Raw genomic sequence first — 14399 nt, 5'->3', positions numbered from 1 at the left:
AGAGGCTTTTAAGAGGAGAAAGGATTTTAACTGACCCTTGCATAAAGTATAGACTGCAGTTTGTTAAGAGTTGGGCAGGGTCTTCCAAGCAGAAGGCACCACTGGAGCAGAGGATTCCTGGGCAAGAATAAGCTGGACAAAATGAGTCAGGGTGACTAAGCCCAATGGAGATGCCAGTCTGGCAAAGGAGGGGGGGATTTCTAGGTATCTGTGCCCCTTAACTACCATATAGGCCGGAGTCCATTGTGGTGCCCAACTTCTTTTTGCCTCCCCAGCAATTGGAGGCCTCCTTGCGGATGCTATCACTCTCTACAACTTTGCCACCACGAGCCACAACAGATGAGGTAAGAACAGCCGGCTGGCTCCCTCCTAGAGTCTTCCTCTCGTCCATGAAAGCGTGTGCAGAATGTAGAGCTGCCCTGGGCCAGCTTCCTGAAAAGGCGGCAGCAGTGGTCACTCCAAATTTGTGCCGAGCACATTCTGGAGACCTAGCAGTATACCAGGAGTTCACCTAGGGGTGAACTAGGCACAAAATGAAGAGTAAGTGTGTTAAGAGCAGGGCATCATCAACTAAGACAATATGCAGAAGAAACAGTGCAGAAACATTAAAAGTAGGACTTGGCCAAGAAATGAATACTGAGTGCTGTGGGAGCGCCACTAAGCTAAGGTGGGCGTGAGCAGAGAAAGGAAGTTCAAATGGGAGATGCAGCCTCAGCACACAGTGGCTGATGAGTAAGGTCTGGAAGAGAAAAGTATCAGGGATATACCCACTTGTGTCACTATTCATCATTCAGCTGAGCTAGGTGGTTACAGATCCCAGCTCTCCTGCCTTGGCACAGCACCAGACCTTTCTTACAAGTGGCAAGAAAGCAATAATCTCTACTTCCGTAATCATTCAGCATATATTTACAGAGTACCTATCCTGTGCCAGGCAATGTGCTAGGTTCTGAGCATACAATAGTAAATAAGACAGATTCCCTGTCTTTACGGAACACAAACAATAAACAAAAAATATTTACAGGTTGTGATGAGTACCAGATGTTCTGTTAAAGAACGGGTCTCTCTGAGAGGGCAGTGTTTAAGCTGAAAGATGATGCTCATGGTGGTGCTTGCTGGGCACTGTTCAAAGTACCTTGTATTAACTCTTTACATTTCAGCAACCTAATGATGTATATACTTTATCCCTATTTTAAGATGAAGAAACGGGATCCCTGGGTGCTCAGTGGTTTGGCGCCTGCCTTCGGCCCGGGGCGTAATCCTGGAGTCCCAGGATCGAGTCCCATGTCGGGGTCCCTGCATGGAACCTGCTTCCCCCTCCGCCTATGCCTCTACCTCTGTGTGTGTGTGTGTCTCTCATGAATAAATAAAATCTTTAAAAAAAAAAAAGGGGGGGGATCCCTGGGTGGTGCAGCGGTTTGGCGCCTGCCTTTGGCCCAGGGCGCGATCCTGGAGATCTGGGATCGAATCCCACGTCGGGCTTCCGGTGCATGGAGCCTGCTTCTCCCTCTGCCTGTGTCTCTGCACTTGTTCTAAATCCTAGGGGTGAACTGGACACAAAGCCCTGTGGAACTTTTAAAAAAGCAAGATCATTTCAGAGAATAATACATGCTATGAACAAAATATATTAATTTATCAATTGTAATAGCAAACTCATGTTTAATGCTTATTATGCACCAGACATTAAGTATTTTCAGTGTAAACTCATTTAATTCTCCCAACAACCAATGAGATATCGTTACCTCATTTCATAGAAAGGAAAACTGAAGCTCAGAGGTTTTTTGTTTTGTTTTTTTTTTTAAGATTTAATTTTTTTTTTTATTTTAGAGAGAGTAAGAACAAGAGAGAAAGCACAAGCTGGGGGTGGGGGGTAGAGAGAGAAGCAGACTCCCCACTGAGCAGGGAGCCCAACACTGACATTTAATCCCAGGACTCTGGGATCATGACCTGAGCTGAAGGCAGATGCTTAACTGACTGAGCCATTCAGGCAGCCCTCTCAGAATTTCCATATAAACAATCAGATATTATTCAATTTTACATAGAAACTGAGACACATAACTATTAAGTCACTTGCCCAGGGTCTCCCAAATAGTAAGTGATTTAAAACATATGACTTCAGACTCTATGCTTTCTATTTCACCATTTTAAAATCATGACCCTTTACTACTTTTCTAGCCCATTTGCCTTTATATGGGCTTCATTTTGCAATGAACATTTAAACATTTTTTATGCTTTTTTTTAAAGCCTATTTTGATGACCAATGGGATCAGTCCAGAAACCTCTTGAGAGCCTGGGGATATAGTCCTAAAGAAAAGCCGTCAGATATCTAATCCTTTTACTAATGTTCCTTCCCCCTCTCGCTCAACTTCTCTAGCACCATTTTCAGGACATCTCATTTATTTGGCACATGGATCAATCTAAGTTCTCACACATCTCCGTTTTTATCAGATCTGTAAATCCTTTCCTAGAGGAGGAAAGATGCCAGCCCCCACCCAGGAGCTCTGCATTTTTGTGGCCTTTATTCCTACTCTGGTTTGTAGTTTCCAACTCATCTCCTTCCTCTTGCATGTCCCATACATACCCATCAGCATTTATGCTAGAGACACAGGCCTCTATCCAGGTACCAGGCAGGAGCTTAAGCGAGACACCCATGAGGTGAAATACTAAATCTGCTACTAAGTACTTGAGGGATCTTGAACAAGTGACTTGACCTTTCCGGGTTTCTGTTTCCTTATAAGTAATATCAGGCTAAAATAATTCTTACCTAATAGAACAATGGCAAGAATTAGTCTAGAGGAAGAAAGTAGACCCTGTTAGTTCCCTTTCCCTCTTCCCCACCTAGCAAAGTGGGTGAAATGTCAGTGAATCACGTCCCATAAGAAGGGAGTCTGTGAGCCACTTACCATGCAGAACTGCTGTTCCTACTTTTGTGCTTCTGCCTTCATGATGTGCCAACTCCCAGGGGAATTTACTGTCTTTGATCTGTTAAATCTAAGACACAAGTATGGATGAAGAAGAAATAAGAATTTCCACTTCAATTAAAGGGCAAGTCTAGTTTTGAGAAGATAAGTCTCATACTTTTTAGCCACTTTTCTTTCTTACAGAAAAACTCCGTTGTTTGTCTGCTGTTCTCAGGGCCACCTCTCTCCTCAGGACTTCATTCTGGGTGCTAGTTAGGGTAACTGATCATCACAGTTCACCCCAAACTGTCCCATTTCAGCACTGAAAGTCCCAGGACCCAGAAAACCTTAGGAGGTTGATCATCCCCACTAGCAATGACCCTCTGATTACCTGATGCATTCATACCAGCATATTTTCTGAGTCTGTGCTCTTGCCTGGCTGCTACTCCGTTCTGGATAACCTAGGAATCAAATCAAGTGTGTGTTTAAGACACTAGCAAGTAAAGGCCCCAAAAGTTAAGAAAAAAATTAAGAATTACACGTATTTTTTAAATCATGGAATAAGTGAGAATTTTTATTGACTTTGTTATGTTTATGGCTTATTTTAGATCTAATTGTGAATTATATTTGGGCAGGAGCACCATAATCTTCTTAGCTTATGGTCTTGGAAGGTCTTAAAAGTGGCCTCACTTTGAAGAATTTAAGACCAAAACCAGATATTTGTATTTACCCACATATTGTTTCTGACACTCTTCATTCCTTCTTCACATTCTGATTTCATGTCAGGATCATTTCCCTTCAACACAAAACTTCCTTTAGAATTCCATGTATTGCAGACCTGCGGGTGACAGCTTCAATTGTCCGAAAATATCTTCATTTTGCCTTTATTTTTCCAGGATATTTTTTTCCACTGGATATAGAATTCCAACTTGAATTTTGTTTGTTTTAGCATTTTAGAGCTATCAATCCACATTCCGACTTATCATTGTTTCCTATGAGAAGCAGCCATTGTTCCTATTGTTGCCTCAAATGTAATATGACTTTTATTTTCTGTCTGCTTTTAAGATTGTCTCTTTTTCAACAGTCTGCCTACAATGTTCATAGTTGTGGAGGCAGGGGTAGAATAGGGGAGGAAGAGCACATAGGTCTCTTCAACAGTGTTAGCAGTATTTTAGTTCTTAGGTTTGATTCTGTTGACCTTAAAAAACAAAAGAGGCAGTTATTTTACCAGCTAAAGGAGTTTATTCTGGAACAGCGGAGGAATTGCAATTTTGGGACAAGCAAACTGTGGCAAAACAGACAAGTCTGAAGAACAGAGAGGGGCTTGCTTTTATAAGGGGAAAGGAGGGAGCTGGGATGGGTTTTTCTGCTGAGTTCTCCATGGCTAGGTTGTTGCTGGGCAAGGAGAAATTCTCTCTTTTTCCTGCTGGGGAATGTATGTAACATAAGCTTCCTGTTGAATGTTAGGTCTGCTTCTTAGCACCAGTGGTCATGTGTGAGAACTCCCCCTTCAGGGCTTCCTGAATGTTTTTTTTTTTTTAATATTTTATTTATTTATTCGTGAGAGAGACAGAGAGGGAGAGAGAGAGGCAGAGACACAGGCAGAGGTAGAAGCAGGCTCCATGCAGGAAGCCCAATGTGGGACTCTATCTTGGGTCTCCAGGATCAGGCCCTGGGCTGAAGGCAGCGCTAAACTGCTGAGCCACCCGGGCTCCCCCTGAATCTATTTTAAATGGAGTTTCCTTTATTTTCACAGTTGGATTGGGTTGGGGGTTCACAGATGTTTATTTCTATTATGCTTTATAATTCACATATGTTACATAGTTTCTTTGGTATGTTACATAATGCAATCACAAAACTGTATGTAGTTAAATTTTTAAAAGTGATTAAATGGTGCCAAAATGGAGATACCAACTTCCTTCCATAAATCTGGCTGTGAATATGGAGCAGGGAAATACAATAGTGACCAGAGTAGCATAGGAGATAAAGGGAAGGTTTTTGGTTTGGTTTTGTTTAATATGGGAATGACTACAGCTTTCTTTATGGGAATGCGATGATCCCATAGAGAAAAAGAATGGGAAGATGCAGGAGAGGGAGAGAGAAAAGAAAGGCTGGTCCTTTTGTCAGAGAGGGCCTAAGATCCAGGCACGTGTGGAGGTAGCCTTTTGAGAGGAAAAAGAAAACTCACTCTGAAGCATGAAGGAAGATGGAGAAGATGGATGCTAAAGCAAGTAGGATTAGAAATGTGGTAGGGATGGCTGGATGGGTCAGTGGTTAAGCATCTACCTTTGGCCCAGGACGTGATCATGGAGTCCAGGATGAAGTCCCACATCAGGCTCCCTGCATGGAGCCTGCTTCTCTCTGCCTGTGTCTCTGCCTCTCTCTCTCTGTGTCTCTCATGAATAAATAAATAAAATCATTAAAAAAAAATTGGGGGGGAATCCCTGGTGGCTCAGCGGTTTGGCGCCTTGACATTAGTCAAGTCTTCTGATCTTTCTGAGTCTGTTTCCTCATCTGTCACAGGGAGTTACCAGGCCTCACAGGGAGGTTGTAGAATACCAGGTGCCACACAGATAGTGTATAGAGGCCAGCCCTTAGCTCTCCTACTTGTGACTGCTTCATCCTCAGTTGTCACCTCTTGAAGGAGAGAAGGAAGATGGGTGGCCGGTTTAGCAGGACTGCTGCACAGCCAGCCAGCGGCAATTTCATATTACTTGTGATTCAATCAAGTTCTGCTGCCTCTGCTTTCTCTTAACTCTCCTGAGCAGGAACCTCTTCACTGGGACAGTTGCCTGGGTTTATTGAAAGTTACTTCTGATTCTGTTTGCTTAGCAGCTTATGGGCAAACGTCCCTAAAAGGGGAAGAAAGAGGAAGAAGATGAGACAGCAGTATTTTACATGTTGTTTTCTCCAGGTTTCTGTTCTCTACGCTTGTAGATATTTCTTTGGGGAACTCTCAAGCTACTCCAAGTACTTGAGTTTTTATTTCCAGTTTGATGACTGTCAAATCCTTATCTTCAGTCTAGACTTCCTTCCCATGCTGCAGACACATGTGGATCCAGCTGCATCCTAGCCATCTTTTCCTTGATGTGTTACAGTTTATTATGTCCAAAACTTGAGTTTGTCACCTTCCTTTGCACACCCCCTCTGCCACCTGCATTCCTTATCTGTATAAACTCTGCCCTCTTTGTGTGGGTACAGAGGTGCCAGAAGCATACGTGTCATCTTTCCCTCCTCTTGCTCCTTTGTCCCCCATGCCCCAGAGCCCATCTGTTACCAAGGCCTGTTAATTCTGTCTGCTAAATATCTTTTGCATCCACTCACTTCTCACCGTCCTATCACCTAGTCTTAATCATCTCCCTCATGATTCCTTCTAACTAGTCTCACTCATGTCCATGCTTTCCCACCCTGGAAAGGAGAGCAACTCTTCAGGGTTGCCCAAAAAAGAAAAGTTTTGTTTTGTTTTTAATTTAAAACCCATATTCCTTTTTTTTTTTAATTTCTATTTATTTACGATAGAGAGAGAGAGAGAGAGGCAGAGACATAGGCAGAGGGAGAAGCAGGCTCCATGCACCGGGAGCCTGACGTGGGATTCGATCCCGGGTCTCCAGGATCGCGCCCTGGGCCAAAGGCAGGCGCCAAACCGCTGCGCCACCCAGGGATCCCTAAAACCCATATTCCTAAGCCACTTATCAAACCTGAGTGCCCAATTATCTGACTTCTCAGCAGCATATAACATAGTTGATCTCTGTCCTCTAAGCACTTTCTTCACTTGTTTCGAAGGCATCAGTTCCTCTTGGCTCTCCGCCCCCCTCCTGGCTGCTCCTACTCAGCTGCCTTTGCTGGTTCTTCCTTATTTCCCCTACTTGTTAATAAAAGAGTAACCCAGAGCATAGTCTTTAGACTTCTCCATTTACATTTGCTTTCTAGATGACCCCATCTGATCTCAGAACTTTAAATCCCCTCTACATGCTGACGACTTGTTATCTTAGCTCAGAGTTTTGTAAACTCTAGGCTAGTGTGTCCAGCTGCCTACTCAACAGCTCCTCTCAGATATCTAACAGATACTTCAAATTAACACTCACTTCACAATTTATTCCTCATTGCTGTTCCTCAGTCTTCAGACATCTCAGTTAATGGACACTGTGTCCTTCTAGTTCTGTGGTTTAAACCAAAACCCTTGGAATCCCCCCCCCCCATGCCTCTGTTTCTAGTCCACCAAGAAATTCTGACAGCTCTATCTTTAAAATATATCCAAATCTATTTATCACCACTCCAGCCATTACCACCCTAATCTAAACCACCATCAGTTACCTTTTGCCTAGATTATTACAGGGATCTCTGTGCTTGCCTCTCTGCTTCTGCCTTTGTGCCTGGCAACCCATTCCCTGTACAGCATCTGTTAGTTGACCTTTTAAGATGTTGAGTAAATCCTGTGATTTCTCTGCTTGGAACCTTCCAGTAACTTGTCATTGATGACAAGGAGAGCCAGAATGGGGCCTAAGACATGCAGGCCAGAGAATAAGATGGTAATTTGGGCCTCAAACTTGAAATGTGTATCTTCTGGCAAATTAAAAAAACACAGTCCTGAGTTAGGTGCAGAGAAGGCAGAAGAAGGTCCCTTCCTCAGGAGCTCACAGTTCCCCAGGGGAGCCAGCTTTACATCTCAGTCCACCAACTCCTATTAAGTACCTGTTATGCTTAAAGAGCTGGACCGTACCTTCAGGGAGCTCACAGTTCCTAGAGGTACTGGCCTCCAAACCACTCATTCGCTTTCTCAAATGATATTAACACTTAGTAAAACAAAATAGGGCAGCCCCAGTGGCTCAGCGGTTTAGCACCACCTTCAGCCCAGGGCATGATCCTGGAGACCCAGGATCAAGTCCCACATCGGGCTTCCTGCAGGGAGCCTGCTTCTCCCTCTGCCTGTGTCTCTGCCTCTCTGTGTGTGTGTGTGTGTGTGTGTGTGTGTGTGTGTGTGTGTGTGTGTGTCATGAATAAATAAATAAAATCTTTTAAAAATAAATAGATGATAGATAGATAGATGATAGATAGATAGAAAGAATGAATGAGGGGATCCCTGGGTGGCGCAGCGGTTTGGCGCCTGCCTTTGGCCCAGGGCGCGATCCTGGAGACCCGGGATCGAGTCCCACATCGGGCTCCCAGTGCATGGAGCCTGCTTCTCCCTCTGCCTGTGTCTCTGCGCCTCTCTCTCTCTCTCTGTGACTGTCATAAAATAAATAAAAATTAAAAAAAAAAAAAAGAATGAATGAATGAATGAATTTAGGGAAAAGAAGGCAGAGCCACAATAGTGACTTGAGTAGAATTCAGCAGAGATGAAGGAAAGGCTTTATAAGCTATGCATCTGGAGAAAAGAAACCTCAGCGAATCAGCAGAATTTGGCAACTTGCAGGTATAAGCAGTATATGATAGAAAGGAGGTCAGAGGTAGGGAGAGACTGAACTGGACCAGAACAGTCAGGGTAGGATAGGAATCAGAAGCAAAGAGCAAAAGGAACCTGTCATCTGAGCTTTGGCTTCCCTGCCTGTCTACATGGCAGTTCTTAACCGTGAGATGGGCCTTGTCTTACTCTGTGCCTTCCTGCCTAAAGGCCAGGCTCTGTGCACAGCACAGACGAGTCCCTAGACTAACCACAGGCATGGGGCCAGGGCTGTTGTTCCTGAGGAGTGAGTGTAGGAGGCAAGAAGTCAGACACAAGGCCATGTACAAGTTACCCTAAAAGCCTTGAGCTGTCTATCCCCTCCCACTCTAGTGTTCTCACCTCCACTCAGCCAGACCCCACAGCGGTGTCTAGAAAGTGAGATACCCCACAGACACCACTAGAAAGCGAGGTGCTCCAGGCCAGCTGGGGAGCTGAAAGTCAGCAAACCTGGTTTCTTGCCCTGACTCTGCTGCTGTCTTTCTGAGGTCTTGGGCATGGTGTCTCCAGAGGCAGCACAGACTTAATTTGTGACTGCATTTCCCTCTTCTCTCCTACCAGGTAGTTTTGTGTGGTGGCAAGGACCATGGCCCCTAAATCTACACAGCCTAAACTTAAAACTCGTTGTGGAACTTCCTGGGGCAACTTCTCTGTGCTTCAGTTCCTTTATCTGAAAAATAAGCATAATAGACCTGCCTCCTAAGGTTTGTTTTGTGTAGGATTAACTAAGTAAGATATGTAAAATACAGTTCTTGGCACATAAAAAAGAAGAACTAGGAGTCCCTGGGTGGTGCAGTCAATTAAGCGGCAAATTCTTGGTTTTGGCTCAGGTCGGATCTCAGGGGATCTCAGGGTCATGAGATCAAGCCCCGCGTCAGGCTCTGTGCTCAACACAGAATCTGCTTAAGGCTCTCTCTCCCTCATACCACCACCACCACCCCAGTGTTCTCTCTCTCTTTCTCTAAAATATTTTTTTTAAGATTTTATTTATTCATGAGAGACACAGAGAAAGAGAGACAGAGACAGAGGGAAAAGCAGGCTCCATGCAGGGAGTCCAATATGGGACTCAATCCCAGGACTCCAGGATCATGCCATGAGCTGAAGGCAGATGTTTAACCGCTGAGCCACCCAGGCATCCCTAAATAAATCATTTATTTATTTATTTATTTATTTATTTATTTATTTATTTATTTATTTATTTATGAGAGAGAGAGAGAGGCAGAGACATAGACATAGGCAGAGGGAGAAGCAGGCTCCATGCACCGGGAGCCCGACGTGGGATTTGATCCCGGGTCTCCAGGATTGCGCCCTGAGCCAAAGGCAGGCACTAAACCGCTGCGCCACAGGGATCCCTAAATAAATCTTTTAAAGAGAGAAAGAACAACTATATGAGTGTTAGCTATTATTATTTTTATCATCATTCCTATTGAGATGTCCTCCCTCTTACACTGTTCCATTTTGGGAGGGAATTGGTAGGATGAAATGCTAAGGGATAGGAGCACCATCAAGAACAGCACTGGGAGCTGGGAATTTAGCCCCATAGAGCACCCCTGAAGTAGGAGAGCAGTTTTCAAGGTTGTAGCAGTGGACTGTGTGCTCAGCTCAGACCCTAAGTTAGAAGCACAGAATGACACCCCACCCCCACCTATGGATAATAGATCCCCAGCCTCAGAAGTCTCTGACCTACCTATCTATGAGTCCTAAGGCTTTATGTCTGCTTCTTTCCTCACAGCAGTCCAGAGAATTTTTCTGTCTTTTGGTTTCCCTTCCTCAAGCCCAGAGGCATCTAAGAGATCATAGTCCCAGTAGAGAAACCCAGCCTCCACAAAATCATCAGATCAGGTCAGCAGGGGCCTAGGGGAACTTCTTTTTTTTTTTTTTTTTTTTTTATTTATGATAGTCACAGAGAGAGAGAGAGGCAGAGACACAGGCAGAGGGAGAAGCAGGCTCCATGCACCGGAAGCCCGATGTGGGATTCGATCCCAGGTCTCCAGGATCGCGCCCTGGGCCAAAGGCAGGCGCCAAACCGCTGCGCCACCCAGGGATCCCCCTAGGGGAACTTCTTGAGCCTATTATCCTCTCTCTTCAGCCTGTGGTCCAGGCCTGATGGCTGAGATATCCCTCTTAGGGCATGAACCCCTGATGTATTGCCTCATTTCGTTAAGACACCAAGTCCCTAGCTCTCTGCAGAGTACCAAGAAGAGTCCTAAAGATCCAAGGGTTTCTGATAAAGGCCACACAAAGCTTTTGGGAGGAGATGAGCTCCCTGGCCAAGGGTGTACAAAAGTCAGGGGAAACAGCCAGAATTGGCTGGTGCCCACCCTGCCCCAGAATGCAACTTGGCAGGCATCTCAAGGGAAAGGGCTCACAGGACTATTGGGCGGGTGCAGGGCTCACATTGCCTGAGCTACTCTGAGGCCAGAGTCTGGGAGGAGCCAGGACCTCTTCTAGGAGTGTCACTTTAACCCTTCCCTCTCATAAGTCTGGACTTTCAACCCCTCTCCCTGGCAGGGCATGAGTTCCGAGGGTTAAGTTTTGATTAAGTCAGGCCTTTTCATTCTGTAGTGGGGAAGACTGAGGCCAGGGTGAGGGAGGGGCTCTAGTCCTTGTAAAATGGGCTTGTCAGGGAAACCTTCTCAAAGGAAGAATAGGGAGGATCAGGGTATGGTGAGAAATGGAGCATGTAGGTAGTGAGAACCACACAGCCAGAGATCTAACACAGGAATAGGGGGTGAGCTCAGAACATGGAGCCCAGCCATGCTGCACTTGAGCTGGGTGATCAAATTTAAGACTTGCCTCTCAGGGCTAGGCCCCTGGTCTGTATCTTATCCCCACTACCCCCCCCCCCCGCCCCCACTCCTAGCTACAGCTCCTGAATCTGCTAACTCTCTTCATCCCAAGGAAGTTCAGCCTTTGGAGAGGACTCTGGGAGCCACCCCAGAGGAAGGCAGCAGGCCAATGGGGTGAAAGTTGAAGAACGCAGACAGCTGTACTGAGCCCTCACTCGTCTCTGAGGCAGCAATCCATTGGCAAGCCCATGTAACCAGTCAGAGTCAGGGAGCTGTTTACTTTCAGTTTTCAGCACTTTCAAAGTTTTGCTTCCAGCTCCTAAGTCAGGGTTTATGTTACTTAAGGGAACTGCTCTGGAAAAGAACAAAACTTCAGCCCCAATGCTGAGCCCAGAGGTTCATTGGGCAGGAGGCAATCGAGTGGGGAGAGCTTGGCCAGGCCTGGCCTAGCACAGGGCATGCCTTGCGGAGGTACAGTACCTTCTTTCTACTCTACCTGAGGTAAGGTCTGAGAACAGCAAGGCCTCATTTTTGCTCTCTGCAGCAGATATCAGCTTTTGCTCCAGCTTAACCCCAGTGTTTTGCAAGATGTTGTACCTGGCCACAGCCTTGGTCACATCTGAATTTCATTTCACCTTCACAATAGACCTGGGTAAGAAGGCTAAACAGAAGTTCTTAGCTCCATTTGGTAATGAAGATACTGAGACCCAGAAAAAGAGTGTGTCTTGGCACTAAGCAAGTGGACAGCTGGGCTTGGCCACATGCCAGTGTTCCTTCCACTCCAGCCCACCACCTCCCCTCTAAGAAAGTCCCAGGAACGCCCTGAAGCCAGGATGAGTACAGACACCTACACCCTGGGAGCAGGTGTCTGTTCAAGGTGATCCCTCTGGAGACTAGAGTGGAGAGAACCTAGAACACAGTGGCTTGGACCAGACCACACTGTAGCCCAAAGAAGAGGATTGGCCCTTCCTGAGGGAGCCTTTGGTGAAGACACTGTATCACAGGGACCTGGCCAAAGAGGGACCCGTCAGCTAGAAGAAGTTCCTGGGTTGCAAGCACCTCCTCTTACATTATCTGCTCATGTTGATCCATTTTCAGATGAGGAAACCAAGGCCCAGAGACTAAGTGACTTGCCCAAAGCCATTTGGCTAAGTGGTAGAGCCAGGACTAGAACCAACTCCCCAGGATGGAGTTAGCCTTTTGATTTGAGGAAGCCCCAGATTTGCCCGCCACCATTATTCCTTACTCTTTATATGATGCTTTATTTTCATCCTAGGAGAGTTCTACCTTTGACGTTGAGATAGATACATCTGTCTTAAATAATAGGCCAGAGAGGCCTATTCATATTCATAGCCTGGGCGCCCAGATGCCCAGAAAAGAGCAAGTCCCCATATTTCAAAGTAGGAGAATTTAATGAGAGATCTGGGTAGATTTAATGGGGGCAGTCTGAGAGCCCCTGGCCTGCTGCCATGCTTAACACCCAGATCACAATAAATCCAGTTCCATTCTTCAGCCTAGAATAGTAATCAACCCCCACATCCAGATCCTGTTCACTGTGCAGGTCTAAGAGCAATAAAGTCAGTTACTCTCCAGACATTTGAGAACTGCCCTCAGCAAGCATCAGCCCCTTTCTCTGGGTTTGTCTTCTGCTTTCTATACCTATACTAGACCACACCTATCCCCACTACTTTGCTAGGGAATATATTCCTCCTTCTCATCCCTGCTCAGTCTAGCCTGTATCTGGAACACCCTCTCCCATATCCTTTGCTCAGATTCCACCTTCATGTTGTTTCAAGTCCCTCTTCTTGAAAGTACCCTACATAGGGACTTTACCCTATATGTAACACCCACTGTCCAGACTCCAAGATCCCTGCAGCCCCTGGGTCTGATGATCCAGCTTCTATGTGGGCTCCTTCTGCCTCTCCAAGATCTCTAAGGCTCCTGCAAATCATAGGCAGAAACAGGGTAAGCCCAGCCATGCTGCAATTGGGCTGGGTGGTCAAATTACGATTTGCCTCTTAGGGCTAAGCCCCTGGCCTGTGGATCTTGTCCCCATTCCCCCCTGTTCCTAGCTGCAGCTGCTCAATCGGCTACTCTCTGGCCCCAAAGAAGTTTCAGTCCCAGCCTAGGGGAAGGCAGCCAGCCAAGTGGGTAAAAGTTGAACAAGGCTGGTGGCATCTGTACTGAACCTGGGGCCCTGCTCTTTTCGTGGTACCTGCACACCCACAGCTTCAACAGGAGCATGCAAATACTTCAGAGGAACAGTCAGTACATGTAGGGGTATCCCTATTCTGAGCAATGTCCCCCCCTGCCCAGCCCCGCCAGAGTTGTGTGTTTTGGGGTAACCACTCTGCTGAAGGAGGAACCTTTACTCCTAGCCAAGATGTTTTTTAGACCCTACTGACGTCAACAAAAGCCAAGTGCTGCTGAGTGTGTGTTCTCTGTCCTTCCACACCCCCTGCCCTGCCCAGTACACAGAGCCAAGCCCTGTCCCTGGGCCTGGGCCATAGAGATAAGGCTCCCCTAGGTTGTTGGGTCCAGGTATGGGTGCTGGGAAGTTGACTGAACCAGCCACACTGGATTCAGCTCCAGAGCAGATGTTGGCCCAGCCGGTCAGGTGCAGGCCTGTGCTCACGCAGTTCCCTCAAGGGAAATGACCTCACTTCCCTATCCCCAACTCTGCTGAAACTGTGCATCTCAGATCTCACCTCTGTGTGAAGCCTCCCCTGTCCATCTTGGCTGTTAGGAATTGCTCCTTTCTCCGTGTTTGAGTTCTGAGCTTCATCTCTGTGATTGCTGGGTAGGTTGGCATCTGTCTTCTCCCCTGTAGCCTGAGCAGCCCTGTTGGGGGACAGAAACCATGCCTACTTAATGTCCTTAAAAAGTGAGGGGGTTGAACAGATCTTAGGCTCCTGAAAGGCTTGATGAGTCACCAACAAAGGTCTTTGATGGTCATTTCAGGAACTGACGTTCTTGGCCCTTCCAATGATGGAGAGCAAGACTCATCAGAGCCTCCTAAACAATGCTTCTCTTCTGGCAGATGAAGACACAGAAGCCTGGTTTAGGATTTGAGTTAGGAGACTGCTCTTAGGCCTGTTTTCCCATTTAGCTTATAGAACAAGCATCTCTCTAGTCCTCCTTAACTGTAGCAAAGAAATGGAAAAGCAAGGTACATCTGGTGACCCAGAAGATCTGTCTGCAAAGTAGCCAGGGTAATAGAAGGGGATTTGGTGTTACCTCTAAATCCCAAATAGCTCACAAAACAAGTCTTGG

General features: G+C 46.2%; 1 protein-coding gene across 3 annotated transcripts in view; it reads left to right on the top strand.

Moving 5' to 3' along the window:
* The window catches only part of C2CD3 (C2 domain containing 3 centriole elongation regulator), a 146828-nt gene that overhangs the window by 129618 nt on the left and 2811 nt on the right, over positions 1-14399 (top strand). For all 3 annotated transcript variants that reach the window (XM_055320669.1, XM_055320668.1, XM_055320672.1), the window contains one exon: positions 233-344. In XM_055320669.1, the coding sequence (XP_055176644.1) occupies positions 233-344 (112 nt within the window). The remainder of the gene's footprint in view (positions 1-232; positions 345-14399) is intronic.

This window comes from Nyctereutes procyonoides, unplaced genomic scaffold (assembly GCF_905146905.1).
Source record: "Nyctereutes procyonoides isolate TBG_1078 unplaced genomic scaffold, NYPRO_anot_genome, whole genome shotgun sequence".
Lineage (NCBI taxonomy): Eukaryota > Metazoa > Chordata > Mammalia > Carnivora > Canidae > Nyctereutes > Nyctereutes procyonoides.
This window is presented reverse-complemented; position numbering and strand designations above follow the sequence as displayed.